Raw genomic sequence first — 14,051 nt, 5'->3', positions numbered from 1 at the left:
TAGAGATAGTCCGGGCAATTATAGACCAGTGAGCCTTACGTCTGTGGTGGGAAAGCTGTTGGAAAAGAATCTTAGAGATAGCATCTATGGGCATTTAGAGAATCATGGTCTGATCACGGACAGTCAGCATGGCTTTGTGAAGGGCTGATCGTGTCTAACAAGCCTGATAGAGTTCTTTGAGGAGGTGACCAGGCATATAGATGAGGGTAGTGCAGTGGATGTGATCTATATGGATTTTAGTAAGGCATTTGACAAGGTTCCACACAGTAGGCTTATTCAGAAAGTTAGAAGGCATGGGATCCAGGGAAGTTTGGCCAGGTGGATTCAGAATTGGCTTGCCTGCAGAAGGCAGAGGGTGGTGGTGGAGGGAGTACATTCAGATTGGAGGATTGTGACTAGTGGTGTCCCACAAGGATCTGTTCTGGGACCTCTACTTTTCGTGATTTTTATTAACGACCTGGATGTTGGGGTAGAAGGGTGGGTTGGCAAGTTTGCAGACGACTCAAAGGTTGGTGGTGTTGTAGATAGTGTAGAGGATTGTCAAAGATTGCAGAGAGACATTGATAGGATGCAGAAGTGGGCTGAGAAGTGGCAGATGGAGTTCAACCCGGAGAAGTGTGAGGTGGTACACATTGGAAGGACAAACTCCAAGGCAGAGTACAAAGTAAATGGCAGGATACTTGGTAGTGTGGAGGAGCAGAGGAATCTCGGGGTACATGTCCACAGATCGCTGAAAGTTGCCTCACAGGTGGATAGGGTAGTTAAGAAAGCTTATGGGGTGTTAGCTTTCATAAGTCGAGGGATAGAGTTTAAGAGTCGCGATGTAATGATGCAGCTCTATAAAACTCTGGTTAGGCCACACTTGGAGTATTGTGTCCAGTTCTGGTCACCCCACTATAGGAAGAATGTGGAAGCATTGGAAAGGGTACAGAGGAGATTTACCAGGATGCTGCCTGGTTTAGAAAGTATGCATTATGATCAGAGATTAAGGGAGCTAGGGCTTTACTCTTTGGCGAGAAGGAGGATGAGAGGAGACATGCTAGAGGTGTACAAGATAATAAGAGGAATAGATAGAGTGGATAGCCAGCGCCTCTTCCCTAGGGCACCACTGCTCAATACAAGAGGACATGGCTTTAAGGTAAGGGGTGGGAAGTTCAAGGGGGATATTAGAGGAAGGTTTTTTACTCAGAGAGTGGTTGGTGCGTGGAATGCACTGCCTGAGTCAGTGGTGGAGGCAGATACACTAGTGTAGTTTAAGAGACTACTAGACAGGTATATGGAGGAATCTAAGGTGGGGGCTTATATGGGAGGCAGGGTTTGAGGGTCAGCACAACATTGTGGGCCGAAGGGCCTGTACTGTGCTGTACTATTCTATGTTCTAAATTGAACCCTGCTCTTACAGCTGGCGCAGTAAAGCGTTATGCTAACTGCTGCACTACCATGCCACCCTAAGGTCTCCATGGATTATGGATGAACTTACTTTGTGAAATCTAACTTCATACAAATTTGCTCATATGTTTTTAGAGGATTTTCTCAAGATATTAATATTAAAATACCTCCACGTTCTAAGTACATTTATTATCAAAGTATTTATACATTCTACAACCGTGATAGTCGTCTCCTGATATGCAGCCACAAAACAAAGATACCCACAAGAACCTACTTTTTAAAAAAAAAAGAACATCAAACATCCAATGTACAGGATATAGTATATATTCCATGTGTTTAGTTATAAATTGTGTTAGAATCAATAGTCATTGTCATGACATAATCGTTGCAAGTGTATGTAACGATATGTTGCAAACCGATAGTGCAAGTTGCAACGATATGATAATGGGTAACTGAAGAAAACATTTCTGACTTACATAGAAATCAACTTGTAGTGTGTTGTCAGGAACTGAACCCTTGCATAACCTGAGGGACTGCTTGTGTAGTCAATGATGTCAAGCAAAAAATCCCACGGACAGTAATACAATAGTGGCAGGGTAATCTACCTTAGACAGAAGAAGTTCTGCTTGAGATCTAGAGCAACACACACAAAATGCTGAAGGAACTATGAAGGCAAGATTCCCAACCTGTGGTCCACCTACCCCTGGGTTTATGGTAAGGCTCCATGGCAGAAAAACTGCTGGGAACCCCGATCATGGGAGAGGAATGAGCAGCTGATGTTTCGGGTTGAGACCCTTCTTCGGATTTGGAAAGGATGGGTGATGAATTCAGAATAAGAAGGTGGAGGGAGGGGAAAGAGTACAAGCTAGAAGGTGGTAGGTGAAACCAGGTGAGGAGGGAAGGTGGATGGGGAAGGGGAAAGAGGAATGAAGTGAGAAGCTGGGAGGTGATAGGTGGAAGAGTAAGGGGCTGAAGAAGAAGGAACCTAATGGAGGAGAGTGTACCATGAAAGAAAGGGAATGAGAGGGGCACCAGAGGGAAGTGATAGGTGAGAAGAGAGTAGGTAAGAGCAGAGCCAGATGGGAAATGGAAAAATAGAGCATGATGGTTGGGGGAGGAGGGAAGAAACCTACCTTCTTAAGTTAGTCATGGAATAAATACTGCTCAAGACACAGGGAGTAGGGATAGAGTGGATGAAGGAGCATGGTGGTGGTTGGGGATCCATTTTGAAATCGTGCCACAGTAGGGTAGGCTAACAAGCAGGGTAGGTTTGAGTTCACATGTGATGGTACAGCATTGCTTCTGTATTGAACTGGAATGTAGACCTGAGCTTTGACCTCTGTTCTCCCCATGGCCTCTTTGATTTGAAGTCTGAGGCATTATGAAGATCATCCAGGAAACTGGGTTTAAATTATTTATTGAATTAATCCAGCTTGGTGAACTCTTTAATGTTGCCACTATACAAAGGTCAACAGAACTGTGGTTGGCATGTGTTATCTCCTCCAGCATTGTGTAAGTACCTGTGATACAGATCTATGAATCTTGGAAGTGAATTATATTCCATTTTCAGCACCTCATTCTGTTGTCTCCAAGGTGAATGATAATTTTTCTTATATTAAATTGCAGAAGAGCTACAAAAGAATGAAGTTGATGGCATTGAAAAAGTGTCCAAGGACCTTGCTGAGCTGGTGAGTGACTGTCACATGATCATATATTTGTTGCAACTCTGTCTTATGATACTGATGTCGATTGATTTGGTTTTTCAGTGTGTGGGGATCTCTTGCTGTGCTTTCCACCACTTTGAAGCCCTGAGTCAGAAATATATAGTTACACAGGCCTTTAACCTAACTTGCCCATCCTGACCAAGGTGTCTATCTGAGATAGTCCCATTTGCTTGTGTTTGAGCCTGTATCTTTTTAGTCCATTTCTATCCATTGTACCATTTTCAAATGTCCTTTACACATTGTAGTTGTACCTGCTTCTGGCGGTTTATCCCATGTATCCACTGTCCTCTGTATGAGTTTAAAAAAAAGTCCCTGAAGTCTATTTCAAGTATGTCCCCTCGTGCTTTAAACTTCTCGTCGCCTCCCACCTGGAAGAAGTTTTAGACGACTGCTGCCTGGGAGGAAAAAGACAATCTCTGTTAGCAACTCCGTTTGTGATTGTATATTCCGCTGTCTAAGATCATCCCTCAGCTTCATACACTCCAGGGAAAAGTCCCAGCTCATCCAACCTTTCCTGGTAGCTCAAGCCCTCTAGTTCTGGTAATGTCTCTTATGGATCCTCTGTGCCCCTTTCTGGCTTGAATGTCATCTTCCCTACAGCTTTGAGCTGTAAATGTTATTCCCAAGTGTGGTCTCACCAATGACAAGGATTAGGCAAGGCATGAAAGTGGTCAGAAATCCCTTGTTCAGAGGGATATGGTCCAAACACGGGCAGATGAGACTAGCTTAGATGGAGTACTGATAAGATTGGATGGGTTAGACTGAAGAGCTGGTTACTACGCTGCATGACTGTATGGCTATTCTTAAATATATCTAATGATTTGGCATCCGTCACCCTTGGGGCAGAGAGTTATAGAGCTTCATCACCCTCTTGAGTGAAGAAATTTCCATGTACCTCAATCTTAAATGACCAGCCTCTTGTCTTATAAATATATCCCTTTAAACACAAATGCTGTTTAAACTGATGGAAAGAGTCGAATGCTTCACCTCAGCTGAAGGTGATGATGAGTCAGGACTTTGTAGATGACCACGATTTATTGTTAGAAGGTGTTCAAAATGTTACCTTTCTGCTGTCATGTAGGAGGAAGGTACACCTTGCTTGGGGGGTGGGGAGAAAAATTTCTGTGGGTTCTGGTGACTTTAGGACTGTGTAAAGTCGGACTGTCAACCAAGGGAGGCATTGAAGTCGAAGGACCCCTTGAGCTTGTAATTTTGTATTGTGTGTCTCTGCACAGGCCTGCTTCGTTGCACATGTAGTCACAGGCTATGTTTCCTTCTTGCCTTGGGCCTGTTGTTGGCTTCTATGGTTGGGTGAAAGGGAGCAGTAGCCTTTGAGTCAACTATTTAGATTATGAAGCCACGCAGTCCCCTTTTATTGTCATTTAGTAATGCATGCATTAAGAAATGATACATTATTTCCTCTGGTGTGATATCACAAAACACAGGACAAACCAAGACTGAAAAAAACTGACAAAACCACATAATTATACATATAGTTACAAACAGTACAACAGTACCATAACTTGATGAAGAAAGTCCATGAGGACAGTAAGGTTCAAAGTTTCTCAAATGTCCAAAAACTGAGCTCTGATCAGCTCTCCGACACAGAGTACTGAGCGGCATCTCTGCCGAACGATTTGACCTCCTTCTTGGTCACCAAAAGCAGGCAAGGCCGGGATTTTGAGGCCTACGCTCCGAAAGATTCCGGACCACACAGTAACGACAGCAGCGGACAGGCGTTTCAGAAATTTCTCCAGGTGTTCCTCTGTGCTTTCACGTCCACTCTGCATCAAATCAGAATTGTCCACGGCCCCTATTTAACAGATACGATATCATTTTTCACTGTAGAGCTGCGCATGTGTGGCGCGCTGCCATCTTCTCCTCCCGCCACTATTTTGTTCTCCTGAAGAAAAGCAAATCACAAGTGCTCGTGTAAACCGGCAGTGCTACAGCTGTGGACACAATCAAGGGCTGGAGAGTGATGATCCTCAGCCCCAAGCTCACAGAAGAGCTCACTGGCCTCCCCAATGTACATCTGTAACACATCCCCGACCACCTGTTGTTTTGTGTTGTTACAGAGAACGGTTAAGGGGCAAAGGATCTTCAGAAACAGGAAAGAGCTCTGAAATCTATTGGGATCCGTAGGTTTGACTGATTAACCCTATTTCTGCTCCATCTTTCTAAGTTTCATCATCTAGTCTCCTATACAGCCAGTTTATAGCATCTGCTTTTGTAACTTCCTATAACTTCTTTTTCTTTTCCAGTATGTTGGCTTTGGAATTTCAGGTTCAAGTTTATTGTTGTGGGTGTAGATACACAGGACATAATTCCATAAAAATAACTTTTTGCAGCAGCAGCAGCGCATTATGAATACAAGTTAACAATCTTGTGAGTCACTATTTATTCCTGAATTCTTACACTGGATTTCGTGTGTTGGGTTGGCAACAGTGCAGGGATGGAAGAAGCCACTGATGAGAATGGGTGACTGCGTGGGGCCCGTTACAGGGGTTCACACTGATACTTTGTCCAAGACTGGAGTGAGGCTGCACAAACCTTTAAATAAAGACAGTGTTTATCTTATCAAAGCTCAGCAGCAATAAGCTAAAATGCACCATATCATTTTAGATGTTGTTTCTGATTGGCATTAATTTTTCAGCTTACACTCCAGATGCAGGCCCCATCCTTTTGTCTCGTATCAGATCCTTTCTTCTTCAGCCCTTTACCGTTTCCACCTATCCCCTTGCAGCTTTTCACTTCATGCCCCCTTCCCCACCCACCCACCTTCCCCCCCTCCCCCCTCACGTGGTTTCACCTATCATCTCCCAGTTTGTATTCCTTCCCGTCCCCCCACCTTCTTATTCTGGCTTTTGTCCTTTTTCCCTCTGAGTCCTGGTGAAGTGTCTCACGCTGTTCATTCCCCTCTGTGGATGCTGCCTGACACCCTGCAGTTTGTGCATGTTGCTTTGGATTTCCAGCATCTACAGAATCTACAGAATATCTTGTGTTTCTGTATTTATTTACTTAGAGATAGTGTGCAGAACAGGTGCTTGCAGCCCATCGAGCCACAGAACCCAGAAACTGTGATATACCCAGCTGGTGTGATATACTGCGTCCGGTGCTCCCCATGTGGCCTTCTATATATTGGCGAGACCTGACGCAGACTGGGAGACCGTTTTGCTAAACACTTACACTCTGTCCGCCAGAGAAAGCAGGATCTCCCAGTGGCCACACGTTTTAATTCTACATCCCATTCCCATTCTGGTATGTCCTTCCACGGCCTCCTCTACTGTCAAGATGAAGCCACACTCAGGTTGGAGGAACAACACCTTATATTCCGTTTAGGAAGCCTCCAACCTGATGGCATGAACGTTGACTTCTCTAACTTCCACTAATACCCCTCCTACCCTTCTTACCCCATCTCTTATTTATTTATTTATTATTTTTCCCCTTTCTTTCTCTCTCTTTTTTCTCCCTCTGTCCCTCTCACGATACCTTCCTCTGGTGCTCCCCTTCCCCCTTTCTTTTCTCCCTAGGCCTCCCGTCCCATGATCCTCTCCCTTCTCCAGCCTCGTATCCCTTTTGCCAATCAACTTTCCAGCTCTTGGCTCCATCCCTCTCCCTCCTGTCTTCTCCTATCATTTCGGATCTCCCCCTCCCCCTCCCACTTTCAAATCTCTTACTATCTCTTCTTTCAGTTAGTCCTGACGAAGAGTCTCAGCCTGAAACGTCAACTGTACCTCTTCCTAGAGATGCTGCCTGGCCTGCTGTGTTCTACCAGCATTTTGTGTGTGTTGCTTGAATTTCCAGCGTCTGCAGATTTCCTCGTGTTTGCGTCTTTAGACCCAGAAACCCACTTATTTAACCCTAGCCTAATCACAGAGCAATGTCCAGTCACTAATTAACCTACTGGACTGTGGGAGGAATCTGGAGCACCTGGAGGAAACACACACATAAACAGGAAGGACGTACAATCTTCATACACATGGCATTGGAGCTGAACTCCTCCTCAACCTGTAATAGCATCGTGCTAACCACTATGTAATCATGACACATGTTTATGCCTCATGTCTGTTGCCTGACCCTCCAGTGCTGTCTGCTTCAACCTCTGTTCTTCATCCCCTGCACTCCCTGAGCCCCTTAAATTCATGATGCCGGCCTCACATTTTATTCCTTGTTGTGGACTCAGAGTGGAAATGATTTATTCTAACGCGGTCTATAAAATCCTTTCCTAATTTTAAAGATGTCTGGAGATTTAGCTTGGCCTAGCCCATTCTGCTTGAAAGAAAAAAAACAAACTCAGCCTATTTAAGTTCAAGCTTTGGTTCCAACAACATCACTTTCACCTTGGAGAGCATGTCCAACTCCAGCAGTTTGAGCACCAAACTCTGTGCTGATCTCCCAAAGTGCAGCTGAAGGAATGCTACACCGTGGGATGTTCATTCCTGGGTCAGATGTTAAATTAAACCACTTAACGTCCATCTAAGAGGGCATGAATGTCTGTAGCATTAGTTCAAGTACATGCAGTACTATGCAATAGACTTGGGAACATCTAAAAAAAAATCTGTAAAGCAAATATGCTTTCAAAATTCATTAATTGAACTGTTTCTAAATATCAAAAAAAATTACTATAAAGAGTAATCAGCAATAAAAAAAAAACAAATTAAATCAATATTTGGTGTGATCACCCTTTGCCTTTAAAACTGCATCAGTTCCCTTGGGTACACTGTTGAACAGTTTTGAACAGTATAATAAGAAAATTGGCCAGTAAGTTGTTCCAAGCATCTTGGAGAACTTGCCGCAGTTCTTCTGCAGACTTTGGCTGCCTCAGTTGCTTCTGTCTCTTCAGGTAATCCTAGACAGCCTTGATGATGTAAGATCAGGGCTCTGTTGAGATCATACCATCTAAAATCATGTAAAAAATCTAGGGTGCCTAAGAATTTTCCACAATACTGCTAACGTCACCACATACTGTACTTTGTTCCTGATAAATTGAAGCCACCTTTGAATTTTATTCTATTTCTAATTTGGAATGCAAAGCTAATTGTTGCATTCTTTCAAAGTAAATTCATTATCGAAGTATTATCATACTTTGGTGATCTCAAAGTATCACCATATACTACTCTGAGATCTATTTTCTTGCAGACATTTACAGTAGAATAAAGAAATACAATAGGTAGCATTGATCTAGGGAGTGCAATTTTATTTATAGTTTATTTTATCTGTTTTATAGCATTCAGTATGAGAGTTGCAAAATCATTTTCACTGTATTAGTGCATGATAAATTGTACTATGCAAAGGCAATAAAAATATTTCAATTTCAATAGAACCAACGAGGTTAAACCCTATATCACTGTACCTTGAGGTTAAACCCTACATCACTGCACCCTGAGGTTAAACCCCTTTTCACTGTACCCTGAGGTTAAACCCTACATCACTGCACCCTGAGGTTAAACCCCTTTTCACTGTACCCTGAGGTTAAACCCTACATCACTGCACCTTGAGGTTAAACCCCAGCACGCTGCACCGAGGTTAAGCCCTATATCACTGCATGCTGAGGTTAAACTCTTTTTCACTGCACCCTGAGGTTAATCCCTACATCACTGCACCCTGAGGTTAAACTCCAGTACAGTGCACTCTAAGGTTAAACCTACGGCAAGGAAGTACAAAACTAAAGAGTGTGAGAGGGGAAAGATTTTAAAGGAATCTGAGGGGCAACTTTTCATTCAGAGAATGGCACGTATATGGAATGAGTTGTCAAAGGAAGTGTTTGAGGAGGCTAAAATTATTTATTTTATTTAGAGACACAGTGTGGAAACAGGCTGCTTTAGCCCAACAGCCCACACCACCTATTTAGCCCTAATCTAATCACAGGATAACTTACAATTTACAAGACCTTGCATCAGGACATCAGCCATCCCTCTGCCTCCCCAGATGCTGCTTGACCCAGCTGAGTTCCTGCCGCAGTTTGAATTCTGCTCCAGATTCCAAAAGTGTTTTGAGTCTCTATAAATGAGCTTTGTTCCTGGTAAATGGATTTGCAATAATGATTTAAATGGGAGCCTTCTTTGAAGTTTGTTTTTCATCTCTAAATTGGGATGCAGAGCTAATTGTTGCATTCTTTCAAAGTAAGTTTGTTATCAAAGTATGTAATGCAGTGACGCAAATCACCATCTAGTAGCCTGAGATTCACTTTCTTTTGGGCATTCACAGTAGAGCACCGAAATACAATAAAACCAATGAAAAACTACACACAAAGGCTGACAGCCAATGTGCAAAAGAAAGTAAATAGTGCAAATATTAATAAAGTAAATAAATAACACTGGGAGTATGAGTTGTAGAGTCCTTGAAAGTGAGGCGATAGGTGGTAGAATCAATTGAAGTGAGTGAAGTTACCAACCAGACTGAGTAGCTCAGGGCATGAGGGAGTTAACCTTTCTGGTTAGTTGAGTGCTGTTTTTCATTCATTTCTATTTTTTGTACAGTAACTCCAAGGTATTGCTTATACTTTTGGCTTATTTTTTGTTTATCCCCACAACCAAGCCTACTTCCCAGTCTCCTGAGCAACTGAGACTGATCCAATTTAACTTTCCAAGTGAGTCACAGTGTAATTCCCTGATATAATGTTTGCACTGCAATGGGCCTCATAGCACTTGGGCATGAAAAACTGGGCATGCTTCACAGTGATATGTCCTTTTCTGCTTCTCTGAGTAATCCTTGCCCCCATCTCTATTCCCACTCATTAATAAGGTTGAGTTGTTTTAAATAAGTGATTCACTGTATGTTGGTTGTAATACGGCAGATTCCATTTGCAAGGAATCCTCAAGATGAAAGTTGAAACTCTTTATTTTTCACTGGTTCAGTGGTTCAATTTAATATCAGAGAATGTATACAGTTTACATCCTGAGATTCTTACTCTTCGCAGACATCCACAAAACAGAAAAAGAAACCCTAACAAATGAATGACTGATCTGAGTTCCTGCAGCATTTTGTGTGTGTTACCCTAGTACATAATATTTTTGAAATGTTTCTCAATGGAGGTGACATACAAATGGTATTAAACAGCCCTGATGCCTTTGACATCTGGTTCCACTAGTGCCCAGAAATTGCTTACGTCTACTGTTGGGGTCTGTGGCATTTTGCACTCATATTTAGACCACAAAAATAAGGTGTTTGGGGACTGCAGACAATTGTGGACAGGGATCAAAGTCAGTAGTAAGTTTAGCTGTACCCCATTGCATCTGGTGAAGTTCATTGAAGAAGGAAATGACTAGGTCACTATTACCTTTGCCAGCTGTCTTCATCGGGGAGACCAGTATTAGATGAATGTTAAATTTGCCTTTCTCTACTTTCATGCAGAGTCTGAATGTTGGGAGGAGAGGGGGAGCCAATAAATCAAGCTCTCAAATTTCAATGCACATTTATGGTCAAACTCCTTCAAAGAATTAACTACAAATAAAAGTCATGCTGGTTGGACATCGCCCAAGGTGGGCGCACACCAGTCACGAGGCCAACACACTTGTGGCTGCTCTGAGTCAAAGTGGGGCTGGTCCAGTTACCCTGTTAAATAAAGACAGGTACAGGACTTCATGCATGTTTGCACCACTGAGCAAGTCCTCTGCCCTCTGCAGCAGTCTTTGTGTGTTTTGGGTGTATAGGCTTCTGGTATTTGGACTCTGGCCAAAGGTGGGGCGGGGGGGGGCGGGGAATGAACATGAATAGATCAATTTACAGGCCTTTAAGTGGTACTACAAGTGCTTCATGGTGCTAGCATCCCAGATTTAATCCTGATCTCTGGTGCTGTCTGTTTGGAGTTTGCAAGTTCTCACTGTATCACCTTGTCATTTGAATTCTTCTGGGAGTAAGGAATCTCTTGTGATCAGTTCTGGTTGCCTCATTGAAGGAAGGATGTGAGGGCTTTGGAGAGGGTGCAGAGGAGATTCACCAGGATGCTGCCTGGGTTGGAGACCATGTCTTATGAGGATAGGTTGGGTGACCTGGGGCTTTCCACTTTGGAGTCAAGGAGGATGACAGGTGACTTGATAGATGTGCACAAGCTGATGAGAGGCATAGATCGAATGGACAGCCAGAAACTTTTTCCCAGGGTGGAAATGACTAACAAAGATTATCAGAGGCATAACTAGAGTAAACAGGGGAGTTGCTATTTCTGATCTGCACTAACTGTGGTCTCCTGGTGAGGAAGTCAAGGATCCCATTGCAGAGAGAGGTACAGAGGCCCAGATTTTGGAGCTTGTTGACTAGAATTGAGGGTATGATTGTGTTGTACACTAAGCTGAGATCAATAAACAGCTGCCCTAGGTAGGTATTGATATTGTTTAGGCAGTCCAAGGCTGAGTAGAGAGCCAGTGAGACTGCATCTACTAGAGACACTCAAACTGAGACGCCCAAAGACATTTTCCCAGGGTGGAAATTGCTAATACGAAGGGTCATAATTTTAAGGTGATTTGAAGAAAGTATAGAAGGGGATGTTAGAGGAAGTTTTTCTTTTACATAGAGTGTGGTGAGTGTGTGGGGTGGGATGTGCTGCCAGAGCTGGTGATAGGGGCAGATACATTGAGGAGATTCATAGATAAATACATTGATGATTCTTTGATAGGTATGTAGAGGACAATGTGGAAGGGAAGGGTTAGACTGACCCTGAAATATGTTAAAAGGTCAGCAAAATATTGTGGACTGAAGGGCCTGTCCTGTTCTGTGTTTTCAAAACGTGCATTAAATCAAGTGGCCACACCAGTTGCAAAGCACTTTAGATCTCTGGTAAGGGATGTGAAAGGGGTTATACCAACACAGGTCACAAAACAATTTATAATGACCGATTAACCTCCTAACTGTGGGAGGAAACTGGAGCACCCAGTGGAAACCCACGGGGTCACGGGGAGAACGTAGAAACTCCTTACAGGCAGCGGCGGGAATTGAACCCGGGTCTCTGGTACTGTAAAGCTTTGTGCTAAGCACTACACGACCATGCTGCCCCATCATGGCTATCACTTCATAGCCTATTTAGTTTCTGAAATCCCCAGCTACCTGTGCCTGAAGGATCACTGGAGACCGGAGTCACCCCAAGCACAAACTTTTCCAGCTGCCACCATGGGAAAATGATATTGCAGCATAAAAGCCAGGATCGACAGGCCCTAGGGCAGCTTCTTCCACCAGGCCATCAGACTGATTAATTCACGCTGACACAACTGTATTTCTATGTTATATTGTTGTACATACTACTTATTATAAATTGCACATTTAGACGGAGACATAACGTAAAGATTTTTACTCCTCACGTATACGAAGGCTGTAAGTAATAAAGTCAATTCAGTTCAATAATGGAAGTGTCTCAAAGACCAGACAAGTCACAGCCTTGAATGAGTAGACATTGCACAGTTGCACCAGCTTTGATGTTTGTCTGTCTATTAAACACTGACCAGGTAAATAATTAATTAAATTGATGTGGAACCTGGATTCATCTGCTTGAGCAGCTAAGCGCACAAGTACCCTGAGTCACTTGTCAGCAGGTCTGACATATAGACTGCTGTGCATGTCTAGTTGATGTGAATCCAAGTTAATGCTAAAGCCAATGCTAGAATGACTCCCTTGTAGGGACAGAGTTCCATGCAGGAGTCTCAATCCAATAGGTGTAACTTGAATGGGCTCTGTGTCCCATGAAGTAATGTATCACCTACATCTAGATTTATCTCTACCTGTACCATATTATTTCTGTCAAATAGTAATTAAAGAAAAAATAAATATAAGAGAATTTATGATGAATGTGTAAACGAAGACTGCCAAACAATCAACGTGCAAGTAAGAAATAATGCTGAGAACTTGAGTTGTAAAGAGTCCTTGACAGTGAGTCTATAGGTCGTAGAGTCAGTTCAGAGTTGTGAGTGAGGTTATCCACGTCATTTCTAGAGCCTGATGGTTGCAGCTTAAGAACCTTTCCTGAACCTGCTGCCCAATCATAGTAGCGAGAAGCGGGTATGGCCCGGATGGCGGGGGTCCTAAGCGGATGCTACTTTCTTGTGGCAGTGCTTCATGTGAATGTACTCAAGGGTAGGAAGGGCTTTGCTGGTGATGGACGAGGTAGTATCCACCACTTTCTGGGGTCTCTTCCATTCCTAGGCGTTTGTGTTTCCATAGTTGAGGAAAGGCCTTGTCCCACCTGGACTTCAAAAGCCTCCTGGCATCTACAACATTACACACACAAAATGTTGGAGGAAGGAACTCGGCAGGCCAGGCAGCATCCATGAAAAAGGGTAAAAAGTCCTTTGAACATTTAGAAACCGGGATTGGTCTCCCTACTGGGTTTGGGGGTTGCTAGGTGCATTTCAGATCTCTGCTTTATCAGGGGAGGTGCTAAAGGAGGTGACTATCCCCTATTACTACAGTTGAAGCTTTTTCACCCTTTGTGTTGAGAAAGCTGAACTGAACATCTGGATTATCACTTCCCTTGAGGTATTTGGACAAAAGTGCACATGATCTGTAAGTGGTCAGTTTAGACATTTGAGCTGGAAAATGCATTTGGGTTTATTGATATTAAATATTCCATTTGACTTCTCTACATTCATTTATAGCATTATGTGCAGTTTGCTGAATCGTAGGAAGTCTGTTGTTAAAAGCTGATAGAGGTTTAAAAAATACTACACAATAAGATAAGTAGTCAGCCATTTTTCAGCTACCTTCATGTAGCTACACAAATATTTCCTTCGTGTGAGAAAGAGTGGGGCCTTCTAACTAAAACTTAGGCTAGCACTAACAAATTTCTAACTTTATATGAGGTCATCATTTAGAACCAGTTGATGCATGTTGTCCATCGTATCCAACGGAGACAGGAAACCTGTGCGGGGGGAGTTTTTAAAGTGGAAAAGCCCTTATACTGCAGCTGTTCCACTCTCATGACCTCGGAAGTCCGGGTCCAGTGCTGTGAGT

General features: G+C 43.1%; 1 protein-coding gene across 5 annotated transcripts in view; it reads left to right on the top strand.

The window, feature by feature from the left end:
- Nucleotides 1-14,051, top strand: part of akap13 (A-kinase anchoring protein 13) — a 561,754-nt gene that overhangs the window by 267,134 nt on the left and 280,569 nt on the right. For all 5 annotated transcript variants that reach the window (XM_072278084.1, XM_072278087.1, XM_072278081.1 and 2 more), the window contains one exon: nt 3,016-3,077. In XM_072278084.1, coding sequence (XP_072134185.1) covers nt 3,016-3,077 — 62 coding nt within the window. The remainder of the gene's footprint in view (nt 1-3,015; nt 3,078-14,051) is intronic.

This window comes from Mobula birostris, chromosome 14, assembly GCF_030028105.1.
Source record: "Mobula birostris isolate sMobBir1 chromosome 14, sMobBir1.hap1, whole genome shotgun sequence".
Classification (NCBI taxonomy): Eukaryota; Metazoa; Chordata; class Chondrichthyes; order Myliobatiformes; family Myliobatidae; genus Mobula; species Mobula birostris.
This window is presented reverse-complemented; position numbering and strand designations above follow the sequence as displayed.